Consider the following 15,688-nt stretch of genomic DNA (forward strand, 5'->3'; position numbering starts at 1 on the left):
TGGATAAAAGTGGACGGAAGGGGAAGGGTGCAAATAAAAAGCGCTAATTATAAAAATAAAGAAGTTTAATGTCGAGGGAGGCGGTCCGGAGCCTCGGGAAACGGGTTGAATCGAGGTGGGAGAGGAGAGTATGTGGGAGGGGGAGGGTCCTTCGTGGGGGCAAAGGTGGAGGGGTCGGAAGGTCTTGGCCAAGGGCAAGGGGGGCGGGGAAGAGGGCCAAGGGGATTGGGTGAGAGGGGGGAAGGAATAAATAATAATAAGCCGGCCGGAGAATCCGACGTGGGGCTCTTTTTTCTTGTTGTATTTCACTCACTACCCCCCTCCCCCCTTTTCTACCCCCCTATTCCCCCATAGCCATTCATATCGCGGTGTAGCGGCGGGCAATTAAGGTACAAGATTAGAATGAAGAGGAGAGACCAACCGCGTTTGAAGCGAAGAAAGGTAGACGGAATCCTTACGAGTGTGATTGCGTTGCACCGCGGTTACGTGGCCTGAGGAAGGGTGGGTGGCGCGGTGGATGGTGAATGTAACTCGGTGATTTTACGTGTGCACGGTGCTGGGAGGAGAGGTGAGTGCTTCCAGATGAAGATCGTATGTGGGTGCAGTCGAAGGAACTCCGCGTCCGCTCTCTTACGTCCGTGTAAAGCGATAGGAGTCGGGCCATCTAGGAAAGGGACCACTTCGCTAATTAACCAGTACGGGTGGGGGAATAAAATTGGACGCGATGTATTCCGTTAATCTAGTTCGGAGCAGGAAGTTCAGAAAAAAAACTACCCTTAATTAAAATCTCAAGCCGGAATAATCAAGTGGTAGTCAGAGAAGTTGTGTGAAGCATTAATTTGAGTTTCTGCTACTTTGCCGCAGCACCTGTAATCATCATTCTCTTGAAGTAAGATCTGGTGCTTTCCCGGCGTATTTGATTCGTGAAGGATTCTCTTGCCGATTTTTTAACGCTGTCGCTCAAGAGTGTAGATACTCGTCGATATGGAGAGATTTGGCTTTCGTGCACACATTATCCTAGATCCACTAGCTTCATTGTGATACTGTAAGTGTTAAGACGCGAATCTCAAGACCAGGAAAAAAAATATAGTGTAGCGGATAGATTAATGAGAAATGAAGTTCACGGCACAAAAGTACACAATAGTGAGACGTATTCTTAACTTAACGTACCCAAACCTTTCCTTAAGATTTTTGGCCTACCGATACGCACGAAGAGCTGGAAGTATAACCTAACTAAGCCGTCAATAATAATTTTTAGAGGGAGAGGCAGTACTTTGTATTTATTCCATTGTAATGGTTTAATATAGGGTAGGGTTTTAATTTTTTACCTGGTGATTGGTTTGTAATAGATGAAACATGACTCTCTCACAGCGCTTCCAGAGATTCCCTCCCACCTTTCTAGGCCCCTTCTTTACGTAGTTTGCTATTGAAATGCCTTGTCGGTAGATTCTATTTCCAGTTCTAAAAATATAAATTCTGCATCGGGTTTGCTAATGCTCGAGTAATCACGTCAACTTTTGCGTGCAAAGCAGTTTGCAAAGCAGTTTTATATTGCTTTGTTTCTTTTCAAATCAAATACTTCCGGCTTTGGCCCATGATGGGGGTACCCAAACTTATATTTTCCTCTGAACTTGACAATTAATTGGGTCGGGCCGTACGACAACAGGGTGGAGGAAGTATAAACTGACGCTGACGTACAAAGGGCGCTCAGTGGCCGCTGGGCGGGAAAGCACGCATGCACGCACGTATTCGATGAGCAATCTGAGTGCTGATGCTGCTAACCCCCCCCCCCAACGGGAAGGCGGGGAGACTCCTGGCACTAATAATAATAATAATTAGCGTGTCCTTCCATGGAATCTACTCCAGAGCATTATGAGCGGAAATAATAATCATAGTAGATTATCCCCTCGAAAATGCGGTCGCAACTGCCGTATATTACTCGCCACGGGGCAAGAAATAGTAGCCGTGTCCCCTGATTCACCAAAATGCAGGTCTACATATACACAAATATAGTCATTTTATCAACTGGAATCCTAAGACACTGAGCAGGTCATTTTTGAACAAATTTTTCTAGCTTCTTCTTCGTTTGGAAAAACCTGTCACTCGCTTATGAAAACAGTGTCTCAATCACTGTCACGCAAATAATAAATCGTGATCGATACGAATAAACGTCATTATTTTGTCACAACTACGGCCACGAATTATTATCAGTAGAGGGTATTGGTGTAACTCGTATAAGGCTAGGAAGGCGTTTAAAGGCCTCATACCGGGGTATTAAATCTAGTTTGAGTGCCGTTATGGGCATCGCCTTAAGCCTAATCATAACCGATGCAGTTGGCCAACCGGAAATTTTAATGCGGGCTATTTACTTGCACCGAGCGACAGAAAGTTGAGCCGTTTATGGATGACGGTAACCGCTGTTCGCACATGTGGTTCCATTATAATGGGGACAGTGACAAACCACATCCTACGCGGGCGTGCGAAAAAGCGAGTGTTGATGTATCTCATTCATCCCATCGGAATCCTGTCTTATTGATCCGGAAATAAAATAAATTTAACCTTTTTTCTCTTTGAGGTGCATTCTTAATGATGTGCGAGTTGTTCCGAGGGTAAGAGGGCCAGTGGGAAGAAAAGAGAGAACGGGGGAGAGAGAGTCAGAGAGGTGGGAGTAGGGAGAGGATAGCGGAGGGAATGTGGGAGGATATTATGCAGGAAGGGAGTAACCGTGGAATGGTGGATGGGGTCTGACAGTGGTTGTGCGAAAGAAGCCTACGGAAGCCATATGCAGATAAAAGGGAGGGACGAGGCTTAGAAGGGGGCAGAGCGAGGCTGTCGGTGGGGTTGTGAGTCGCGAGGCGGGGGTTGGTGGGCACGAGGGGGGTGGGGAGGCGGAGGCTAAAGCCGGAATGAAAAGGGACAGGAGAGGCGGAGTGGAAGGGGGGGGGGCACGTTGGCGGACGCCCAGTCCCTCCGCCCCCAGACCTACATACCTATACGGGCACCCCGGCACACGTGCTCCTCGACTCCCTCCCCGCTATGTCACGCCGACCTCAAGCATACTGGCGCACGCCTGGTGGAATACGCTTGTAGGCAATTTAATTTCTTTATTCATCACACGCACTCACTTATTTCTCTCGAAATGAGAAAATAGAGAACATTTAGCGGTAGAAGTAGGAAGAAGGGTGCGTAATGAGCGGGTAATGAAAGAATGCAATGTGGATTGAATGTACAGGTAATAGATAATTATGAAAGATTTTACCTTTTTTTGGTAATGATGAGAGAATGAATGAAATTCGAATCAGCAAGCAGATAAATCTGAGAAAAGTAAATGCTTAGACGAGTAGATCAGGCCAGTGATGGGTGAATGTGGTTGATTAGACACTCAAGACTAGGGGCATTAATAGTCCAATGAACAGAGGATCATGCATAAATGTAAAATAGACATAATATAAATGGCAAGATAAAGCAGTATGGAAGGAAGTAGTCAAAGAGTTATTTCTCTAAATAATAGACTAAAATTTGGTTTTGTATTGTGCCTAACCTGTAAAGCAGTGCCTTTTTGACAGTTTTAGCCTTTTTCAATTCGAAGGGACGTTTTATATCATTATATTTACCATGGATTTCGGTAAATTTTGAGAGTAGAATTTGCATAACTTCTATACAAATAAATATGAAAGTAAACTAATTAATCTTAGGAGCAATAATAAAACGTACACGCACAAAGGTAAGGATAATTCTGACAATTAAGGGAAAAATCTGACTCGGAAAACCAATGTTGCTGAGTAAAGCATTCAACCATCTTTTGATTATGATGTATTGAATTAAGCGTACATACGTAGGTAGCCATGTTGACGTTTTAAGTTTATAATAATATATGTTTTTTTACTTTGTCATGCGTTTTATTATGTCAATTTCAAATACTATTTTCCCTTTATTAAAAATAGATGAGTCGAAGATCATGATGAAATGACTATAATTCTCGTTAAATTTTATCAGTACTATACATTTGCAAGTGTTGGCAGTTAAATTATTTTCCTGCAAGTCGTGTTTAGAGGCTTTCCAACCTAAAATTCGTTTCTTCCAAATATACTATTTAAATCACCAAGAAATGCCTCTGTTTAAAAATAGAGCTCTACTTATTTTTATCTACGTATTTTTTACTCTACATATTTTTATGTTTTTTTAATGGTGAGCGAAATTCAGCGTCAAAAAAGAAATATTGTAAAATTTAATTTAACATAATAATTGAAAGAGATAATCAAATTTTTGTTGAACTTTGTAAATAATGATTTACATAACCGTTCGAGTCGTTGAATATTTGAGATAACATTTTATGAACATTGATGAAAGGAAAAATAGTGAATTATCCTCAAAAAGTTTCTTCATATTATTTTGTTTTCTCAATTTGTTTAACCCTCAATTCCACATACGTAGTCGTGCTAGTGCAAACTTTTACATTGAACGAACATGTTATTATGTTCATCTTATTCTTCTTTAATAAGATTTCCAATGATTTATTATTCGTTTTTCAGGCCCTGAATTTTTGTGTGATATAATTTGGGTTAAATGGATTTTTTTTACTGGGAAGTATTTTTGAAAATGTGTAAGTTACAGTTTTAAATCCTATTAATAACATTCTAGAATCATTTTTTAAACTTAATTTGTTTTCAATATTTTAAATCAGTACCCTCATGAGAAATACGAGTATTTAACGCCCTTTAAATTATTTCATGGCTTCTTCGACGAGATTATCATTAATTTGATTAATATAGATAGATAATAGACGTATAATTTTAAACAAAATGAAACGAAACTCACCCGACAGCGTAGACCTCCGTTGCCATCGCCCCGTCCAGAACTGGTAAATGTTTTCACCGCACACTTCCGATCCTTTGGCGGCATACTGAAGAGCATCGGTTGGGAAGCACTGCCGTGAGGTAACCATATGGAGAATACGTCAACATATATATATATTTATAAGAGTGCAGAAAAAAGGTTCTATGTTCTGCTAAAAGACGTATTGCATTGATTGAATAAATAAATTTAATGAGGACGCTACCAATAACCAACATCACGCACTTTGGGAAAAAGGGAGAGATTTTATCTTGAATTACTCTGTGAAACGGGCGTGGCTTTGGCTATCTGAATGTCACGTTAAGTATGAATAAGTTACAGAAATTGCAAAATTTCATCTACTCTTTTGACAATGCCGTGGACTGCACGTGTCAGCTAATAAGACACGTAAGCATAGTCAATTCCTTGACAGTGTATGTATTTATCTTGGTCTTGGTTAACCAATCTTACATATGATGTCCGGACACTGCTCCGCAACAGTTTGAGACTTCCATGTTTGCTTATTTGCTCTTTTTCTACGTTTGCGCGAGCTCAATATTCCCAAAAGAAGAATTAAACGAATTTTAGCAACCTTGTTACAACGAGTACTCCCTATGGAAAGTATTAAGATGGGGGCTCATGGGAGTAAGGCGAAGCCATTTTAGGGGTGCGGAATCTGTTCTAGGGTGAGGGACAGTGGAAGTGGAGGGTATTGAAAACAATCAATATAAGTGAGAATTTTATGAACGACGCCCAAAACAAAGGCGAAACAATTTGGGACAATCAGGAATGGGCAAGGAAGAGAGAAAATAAATTTATCATTTTAGGCAGCACTCGAAGCGAGTACTACGGTATAGGAGGTCAGGAGGAGCAGGGGTAAATTATTAAAAGAACAGCAGTCGAATGGAAAAGGCCGCCAGCATCTTCAGGGTAATGCAAGGAATGCAATAGGGTAATACAATTGGGTGAGGCAGGGAATGTAAGTCAGGGTAATGCATTCAGGGAATTCAATTGGACGGAATGTAACCAACTACTCATACGTAATTTGATCTGATAGAACTGAGTGAACATGAGAGGGATAATATGAATGGAAAAATAAGCATTCATTAGAAAAGTTTTACAAATCTCGTCACTCAAGATTGATGCGTGTTAGAAATCCAACACAATAATCGACAACCTTACAGGGGCTCCGAGAAAATTCGAAGGACATCAAATGTGGTTGGCTCGTTTATGATGTTTAATTGAGTATTGATTTGAACGTTATTTTTATTTTAATATAAAATATGTGAGACTAATTTTATCTCAGGTATTTTAAACAACGGAAAATATCGTATACGTGGCAAATTTAGGGGACCCAGATATTACATAAGGAATATTTGCTTTTATTTAAAGTTGCTCTGACTGTATTGAATCAATTAATCATTGGAAATTATGACACGGTTTCATGTAAAACTAGTTTTTGGCAGATTTTAACGTAAACTTCGGTCACTAATGTAAAATAAGTATTCATGATATGTTATATTTTACATTTCCTTTAAGCGAAAACACATCTCCAAAGATTTAAATTAATTCACAAGTACCATATGAACCACAAAACTACGCTGCTTGAATTTAAAAAATTCTAATAAAATAATAATATTTAAATAAAATTTAGAATCTGGTAATGAAAAATATATTTCTTTCTCTACTTATGAAATAATTTTAAAAGCATAGATTTAATTGCAATAAATGTACATTTAAAATATACCCAAATTACTAAATATTCTTTGCTTCTGACTAGGTTTTTTAAGTTTATTCCGAAATAATTTATGGACTATCATAAAAAATAACATCTTTCTGCAGAAATGTAAAAAATAATCAATGATACATATAAGACTCGTCATTTATGCATTTTGAAGGTCGAGTTTTTTGCTATTCCACTTGACTTCATATCTGTATCTAGTTTCTGAGGAGTTTTAGGGAAAAGACGACGATATGTGTCCTTAATGGTAAAGACATAATAAATTCAGCCAAGGATAGAACATTAGAATTGAAAATCTTCTTATACACCCTTATACGTGCATCACTACTCTTATTTTGATTTCCATCAAAATATTTTTCAAATATTTTTTGATATGTAATTAAAGAATTATACTCTACCTGTATGATCTATGATTTTTCTGGTTGATGACTTTTGTACTACCTTGCCATAATAGTAATTGCAGTGTCAATTACCAGAAATCCCATGTTAAAAATGATAAATCTCTATGTAAAAGGGTCTCGTCGATGTATAGTAACAATTTAAATTTTATCAGCATTGGTACCATTGATGGAATTTCATTTTGTATGGTATCATGATTTTGGGTGACAAAGTTCGCGAATCCATCTCTTTCCTCTTTTCGATCAAGCACTCTGATTGTGCCAAAATGAGTAAATTTTAAACTCCGGCATGAAATCATTCATCTGTGCATATTTACGAATAAAAGCAAATGTACGGATGTATGACTAGTCATAGTTCCTTAAAGTTCTATTCTATTCGGCCATGCTTCAATACTCCTTTACTATATAAAGTGCAGTAGTCCTTAAAATTATTATAATTCAATATTAAGGTTTGACAAATGGCTTTTAAAATTGAATTATTCATTGGATAAAACATCCAAATTACTATTTTTAAATCATTACCATTGATATTAAGCAATTTTCGAAATGAAAGAAGACCTTATTAAATGCATTTGGACTTTTGAGTGGTTTTAGTTCTCCAACAGATTAAAGATTCAATTTATAGGTTATCAAAAACTACTTTCTACATTACTAAAATTAACCACCATTTATTTAAAAATAAGCTATTAATTATCATAATAACAATTTTTCACTTCGCTTGATTTATTAAGGAAGTATATAGTTTTCTTATACCTTGATCTTTTTTCCTTAGGTCTGTGTATATATGTAGACCCAAGGAAAAACATGAATCTCGTGAATAAATATTAACTGGCATCCTCCAAGCGATGCATTTGGGCGATTTTACGGACGTCGGAAAGCTTAAATGAAAATCCAAGAAATCCCAAAATCAGCAATTCTACTTTGATGAGTATTACTTTTCTTTGCAAAAGATACAGGTCATTTAGGTTTGGTTTGGTAATGTAATTATAACGGATTTCCAGAAGGGTTATTCGAACGAAACAATGAGCTCTCTCAGTTGGAAAAGTTTATTCATTCTTCACTGGGGCATCAGAAAGGCTACAGAAGATGAATCCTGTGAGATGTCATAAGCTCCTCTTAACATGAGGCGAAGTCCTTGTCGGTAGAGTTGAAACAGAGATACATCGGATGCCAGATATCTCATCGAACAGAGACATAACTGATGGCATGCATGAAAATTTTAAGTACTTATTTATTTAGTCTTCAACCTTTGAAGGCTAATGGAGGTAGAAGTTAAGAAAAACATGCGAAACGGTCGCTGTTCTTTAAGATGAATTAGAATTCAATTAGCAGTCACCTTTGCTAGGGCACTAAATTATTTTCTATTACCTTCTTTCCGGGTACATCAATCACTCTTGGTGAAACAGCATAGTCCATCACAGTATATTTTCCAAATAAATTTCAACTTTTCAATCCTAAAAAATCAGCATTCGCGAGGCTTTTAAAAGTTGTATCAAAAATCTTTTAAATGGGCTTGTAAAAATTACATTTAATAGCATTGAAATTTTGTGGCACAATACTCCTATTTGCATGTTTAACTTTTGCTGACATAACTGCTGAAATACTGAAGTGTTTCTCCCTTGGACTAACTATAAAAACAAACATAAGGATTTCAATTCCACTTCAACGATAGTTTTAAAGTTTTTTGGGATGAACTCTACAGCTTTTTCTCATTTCCATGATGTGTTTAAGTTTATATTTTAATTTTTAATTCAAAAAGAAAACGGGAAAAGAGGCATGCAAATTAATAACCTCAAAAAGGAAATGTTATATACCTTTGGCTTGGAGGGAAAAAATAATAAAAGCCATAGAAAAGTTCAGCTTACATCATAAGAGTAACATTTTTCAAGTGATAAACCTACAACAATCTAGATTGTATGGATCCCAGCGTTACTGACACACCTTTCCCTAATAAACTCCTTTCGTTTTAATAAATCACAATAATATTTATTGCAGATATTCATGTACCACCACCGTATCTTTTCCTTGAATATTTCTAACAGGGAAAGATTTTCAAACTCAAGTCATAACGAGTCGATTGCTCAACCGCCAGGAAATAAAATCATCGAAAAGGGATGAATGCCGAATATGCCGTGGTTGGTGTGGGGTGTAAGATGGAATGCGGTTTTAAGTCTGAAGGGTTTGGGCTGCCGATGTGAGGGGGGATGAATGGGAGAGAGAGCAGCGGATAGGACGAAGGGTTGGGCAAGGTTTGACGAGAAACCTTTCATCACCTCGGGACTTTGTCGAAGAGAAACTGCTCTAGCCTCACGTCCTTATCGACGCTGTTAATATATCGTTCCCCGACAAATCCCTCCCTCCTCCTCCCCATTTTCACCCATAAAAGAAATAGCTTTCCCTTCTCGCCTTCTTCACAGTGTACCAAGAAATCGAACAACCCTCGTTGAAATCTCTTAGTAATGGCCGTGGATGCATTAATGGATCATGGAAATATATTCCCCGCACATAACTATAGGTATTGACCTAAGCTAATATCTGTCAATTTTTACTAAATTTTCTAAACATATCCTTAGGTTGAATAAATTTATCTATTTTTTATTAACTCTGAACTTCTTCGGCATGTAAAATGTATTAAATATCTGAGGACATGAAGTTGTACTTTCAGGCAGTATTTACGAAACATTTCTAAAATACCTGATAGTCCATACGTACAAGAATAGGACTATTACAGGGTCAGGGAATGCCCAGAGGTCGCCGTCATCATCTCTGATGACCTCATTTTAGTGGTGATCCTGGATTCCTACGAATATCTTATATAAAAAGAAATATAATTTTTTTAAAGCTAAAAGCCCAGGAATAGAGTTATTTTGGTGTAATACTACGAAAGTGATCCAAGAAAACCCTTTTATTAGAGGAAATAATACATTTCAATTCCTTTATACCTTTTCGTGAGGTCGAATATGTGAAAAAAATCAATTTTACGAAGGCGGATTACGAATAAACTAATTTTTTCACGCATATATAGTTATTGAGCTTCCGGGAACAATTTATATTTATTTTATAGTAAATTAATTGTGGCAGAAGTATTTCACGATACGTAACTGGAAAATATTTAGCACGAAAGATACAACACACTATAAAAAACCTATACACAGTTCTGTTATTTCTTTAGTGATACTGACATTGTTACGGTTGCAATCTCATTGGAAAATGATCTTTGTTCACATAAATATTTGTAAAAATCCTAAAATTAGTACTCGGAGAACTTATTAGAGATCAGAATATTTATTTAATATTATTCCAGGGACAAAAATGCAAGCATTGAAATATGATAAAAACCATTACTTAATGACTATAATTTTACAGTAAATAATATTAATTTACATTTGTCGCACTTAAAATCAACACATAACATATTTTCTTAATGAAAAGAGGCAGTTAGAGTCATTGCTGAGTTTTAACTGCTTATAATCATTGATTTATAAGTTTGAATAATGTAGATCTGTTGATAGAATCTGGTATATCGTGCTGATATATTTCACCATTCAAATGATATCATTCCTATCTGAAAATTATATTAATCTTAATTTTACAAATTACAATGCAAACTATTACGGTTAATTAATGAGTACCTTCACTAACAAAAATATTTGTAGCTACGTATTAACGAATTATAATTTTCGCTAATCTTAATTGTGACACTCACATGCCTATAGAACACTCTGCATGAAAAGTGAATTAGCCAATTTACATGCAAAATTAGCTTGTTAAAAATTGTTATATCAAAATCTTATATTTGCCGCGCTAAAATAATAAATGGAAATTGCCCTACAGTTGCTTTAATAGCTTAGTATTGGGATGGACCGGACTCAAGGTAGAGCATGGCAGTTCGCCGTAATATTATGCAGCCCGATATTCACAGCTACATAGATGTTACATACATACATAGACGACGGCGCATAGATTGCCTAATGCCAGGTGATGATGACATTTTTTAACTATGTGGTACATAATAAACGTTTCACATCTTCCCAGGAGCCTTGCTAAAGGTTTGGAAACCCAACTCACAAATGAAATCCTTTCACGATCATATCGTTGAGAAATGCACAGACTACAATACAAAACTGACGACCTACGGAAATAAGCTAGCCGACCGTTACGTTCTGTACCATCGGGAGAAAACGAATGAATGAAACGAATACAAACTACTAGAAAAACTACTCACAAGTTGGCATCATGCATTCTCCTCCTCTTGCCAAATCTAAACGTATCCTTTCTCAGTGGTCGTCCAACATTTGACAGAACTATAAGGCCCTCGATTCATTAGATTTTATTGCTTTACTCGTATTCTGGAGATAAATGTTGAAGTGACACAGTCTTCTGAATGAAACACGATAAATACTACAAATTATTCCAAAAAGTATCTTTTATATTTTTTCCGAAATAGTCGGATGATTACGCAGTATATTTATTGCACCTTTCGAGCTGTCTGCCTGCATTCCTCATGACGTTTATCTAATTTGCTATATAATATTCCCGAAGGTACTCTTGGAATTGATATTTATCTTGGGAAAATTCTCTTTCTATATCTAAATATTGGGCTAGTATCTTTATTGAAGGTTTTTTTATACACTACATTAAGCGAGGATGAAAAAATATCTTTTGGTGGCATTAATAACTCTCCTATCAACACGAATTGATGAATTCATTTTATTTTTTTACTGCATGGCAATTGTTACACACGACAAGTATTACAAAACTATCTACTCTTTATCTGAAAATATTTTACTCTATCTCTATGGATTTTTCATCAATTTTGCTCAGTCTCATATCTTTCTCACCTTAATTTATCAATTTCCCGCCGCATTCCCTTATTCTCGTTCTTTCCTTAGATTTTCATTTCCATTTGCCCAAACATCACTTCTTAAGTCCACGATTTCCCAATTCTTTTTGTAATCGCTATGTTTTCTATATTTCCCCTATTGTCTTTCATTATTCCTAAATTTCGTTTTTTCCCTTTCCTCCGCTAATCCTACTACTCTTTACTCATTTGATCTGTAATATGCACCCTTGGACTTTCTTCCATTTCATTAAAATCAAGACTTCTATAATCCGCTTCAGTATCCTTCTTCTCCACTAAACTCTCTCGAATATCTTATGTTCCATATCCACTGGATTTTACTACCTTCGGATGTCGATTCTTTCTCAGTAATTTGTACGAATGGATAACGAATACTACGGAAGAGCAATCGTGTATCCAAATGAATACGATGGTGGAGGAAGTTGTACGCACAAAAGTGGTTCACGTAGGTGATTCCTTTGGTCATCGAACCCTTAGCCGAGGCCTCGCCGGGGCCGCCCCCGAAATAGTCCAACCCTCTAGGTCTCCGTTCTCATACTGCGGTCGTACTCTAACAACCCCCCCCCCCACGTCTCTACCTCGGTAGTCGTGCACGAGAAGAAAAAAATATATAAATTCATGGAGAGAGAGAAAGATAGGGGGAAGGGTGGAGGATGGGGGGCAAAGGGTGAAAGGAAGTGATGGAGGGAAAAAGAGGGCAAGAGGGAGAAGGTGGACTTTGGAAGGCGTATCGGGGTTGGGTGGAGTGAGGAAGCGGGGGGGGGGGGTAAACGTGGGAAGAAGAATAGGCGGGAGATCGGGAGGGAGGGGAGTTGTGCGCTATGCTTTTGTGGGTCTTCCAGGAGACGACGGGCAGGTAGCAGGTGGAGGAGCGGAGTGGGGATAGACGGGGAAGGGGGAGGAGGAGAAGTGGCAGGGTGTGAGGGCAGGGAGAGCTGGTGGGAAAGACCGAAAGAGGAAAAAGAGAGAGAGGAGCGGGAGACGGGGCGGGGAGGGTGTTTTTGCATTAGAATTGAATTCACGAAGTGGAAGGGGTCATCGCGACGGGTTTGGATGAGACGAAATTCGGACACGGAAAGAAATCGCGAGGGAGAGAGAAGGGGCGAGGCTGTCGCGGGTGGAGGAGGAGACGTAGGACGGAAAGGAAAATCCAAATCGGACGGGGGGAGTGTGAGGTGGGGAGTAAGAATGGAGCGGGGATGTCGCAGATTTAAGGGCGTGCCACCTTTTCTGATTAGCCGTCACATTGCTACTTGAACGACCACTGGGAATGATGGTGTGCGCTCTCCTTTTGAAAAGAGTTACGCAATATTTACACTAAGGGGAATTCAAAATTGAAATGCGAACGTGTCTTGATCGCCGCTCGTGGTTACGAAGGCGAGTGGATAAGAATCTCCCATTCGAGGAGATCAATCGATCGCCCCAAACACATGGTGGCGGCGAATCTGCCCAGTTCGTTTTAACATGATTGCTTATGGATGACTTTAGGATCATACCTTGAGAGAAATTTGGAAATTTTTCTCGCCGCTAACAAACGAGCCGGACGCAAACAGTCGTATTCCTTTTCTTTGATTTCATACGGCGAGCAAATGTGTAGAAAAATACTTTTGTTAAACCGGCACAAATGGTATTTAAGCACTCATGTAAGTTTACTGTGAAGGCGGAAAAATGATCATGTTCGAGAGCAGGTGAAAAGCTCGTGGAAACAAGCAGCAAATCGATAAAAGAGAACTTCAGCCTAAGTCAGAGAGATTTAGACTGTTTACAAAACGTTCATCTTCTAACACTTTCCATCCTAACGCATAAACATTTATTTCAAATTATTACATGCTTTTGCCTTCATAGGATTCACTAAAATAGGCGACTATTAAGAGCTAAATTGCCAACTGTGATGGTCTTTTTCTTATTAGCATACAATGCATTTATTTTGCGTACGCCCTTGAACCACTTGTACAGTTTCATCGTTCTAGTAGAGTGGTATTTCCTGGAGAACTACTATTTTCATTTCCAACCCTTTAAATTTAATTAATCAACCTTCTGTCCGCTAAACGTTTATCTCACCCTAACATAAAGAGAATCATTTGAAAAATTAGTAGAAATACTAGTAGAAATAGTAGTTATGGGTTTTGCTTTTATGATACGTTTATCAGGGGATCCTCATGACTCCAATTTGCACTACGAGTGCGTGCGGAAGTAATTGCATATACATATACAGAAAATAAGCATCTATATCATGCATATAAAGTTCCCAAAAGTTTTGAAATACTTAAGAATGAAATTGTCAGATATCGACAATTTGTATACCTGAAATATATTGAAATGTTTTTCGAATTATAAATAGTATGCGGCCGGCCAGTTTAAAGCGGGAAACGGTCGTGCCAAATAGGATTGTTCCAACTGGACTAGTAACAAAACCATATATCACGCCGGTAAGTTAAACAACCAAAATAATTATGTGAATCAACTTGACATAACTTTAGGCTTCATTAAGGACCCTGTTTACTCTCGCAGAATTTGATACTATAAAACTGTTTGTCTAAGGGCAAATGACCTCAGCTGTCGGTCGCATGCACTAATACCTGCAACGGAAGGTAATTGAAATAGCAGATGATTATTTACGTTTTAAACTTCACCCAAAATTCACCAATTGTTCTCCATTTTCATTGTTTTCGGGGTCTAAACACGCCCTACCACTCATTATTGTGATGCCTGCCAGCGTATGATGTGAAATTAAACAAAGTTAAGTAAGAACGTCTGCATAGAGCAATATATTTTCGGCAAGCCGTAGGATAGTTTGCAGAAATGTGAGGAGAGTAAAGCAAGGCGCTCACTGAATATAGGTAAACCAGTGAGCATATACTCAAGAAAAATATTCATCGCTCATACAATTTTCAATTAAGATGAAAACTAGTGTTTTACCGCTTTCTAAATGACGTATGGAAACGCTAACCTCTCCAAATAACATTGCCAGCCAAAATTTTGGAAATAAAAATTCATCAAAAATAGAGGGAGGCAAGGCAACTGCCAGCTAGAGGGATCGAGATACCAATTAAAAGGGCTCTCCGAAGAAATGTCAAGTCACTTTTTTCAAATTCACTAAACGTGATAAGGATATAGATGATGGGTCAGTAATAAACGCTTATCATTCTTTTCGTGATTAGGCAGACTATGGGGGGGGGGGGCGCTTGATCCATTAATTATTTTGTTCTCTTGTCTCTTTCCCTTCCTAAATTCCTGCTGCGTTATGTAGCCTTACCTTGTGCCAGGAGGCCATAGACGCAGGGTACCTCTGAGGCTTACTATGTATACCGCAGAAATATTTTTTTGAATTTATAGATTTAAGTATTTTCCATTTAAGTAATTTCATTCAAAGCTAATATAAATGGTGTTTTTCTAAATGCGCCTCTACGACAAGGGTTATTTGGACTAGTTATAGAATATAAGAGGTAATCGAACAATCAGAGATTTAAAAAACGTCACTACTTAAAATTAATGTAAAAAATGATTAATTCTGAGTGAGAGGGTAATTTTACTATTTGCGGACGTTCATTGAAAAGATTACGTGCATTAACAAATGGAGTACTTGAGGAGCTGCCACTCATTATAGTGGCATGAATATCATGCCTATATTTAAAGTTTAGACAGCATAACTTTCCAAGTTCGATATCTGACAAAGAAGTGCAACTTAACCTATCCCAATAAAGATATAAAACCTTATACTAACATGAAAGGTTTCACTTCTTTTATTGAAGCTTACAAACTTTTCTCTGCTGCAGTGTCCTTATATAAAACAACTACTTATATTATTGTATGTTAAAAATATTGTATTTCATCATTATAAAATTCTATCAAAGT

At 37.8% G+C, this 15,688-nt stretch overlaps 1 protein-coding gene across 1 annotated transcript in view; it reads right to left on the minus strand.

The window, feature by feature from the left end:
• The window catches only part of PrBP (Prenyl-binding protein), a 53,321-nt gene that overhangs the window by 27,833 nt on the left and 9,800 nt on the right, over positions 1 to 15,688 (minus strand). The window contains exon 2 of the mRNA XM_071583545.1: positions 4,819 to 4,927. Coding sequence (XP_071439646.1) covers positions 4,819 to 4,844 — 26 coding nt within the window. The 5' untranslated portion in view covers positions 4,845 to 4,927. The remainder of the gene's footprint in view (positions 1 to 4,818; positions 4,928 to 15,688) is intronic.

Source organism: Hetaerina americana, unplaced genomic scaffold (genome assembly GCF_022747635.1).
Source record: "Hetaerina americana unplaced genomic scaffold, ioHetAmer1.1.p SCAF_14, whole genome shotgun sequence".
Lineage (NCBI taxonomy): Eukaryota > Metazoa > Arthropoda > Insecta > Odonata > Calopterygidae > Hetaerina > Hetaerina americana.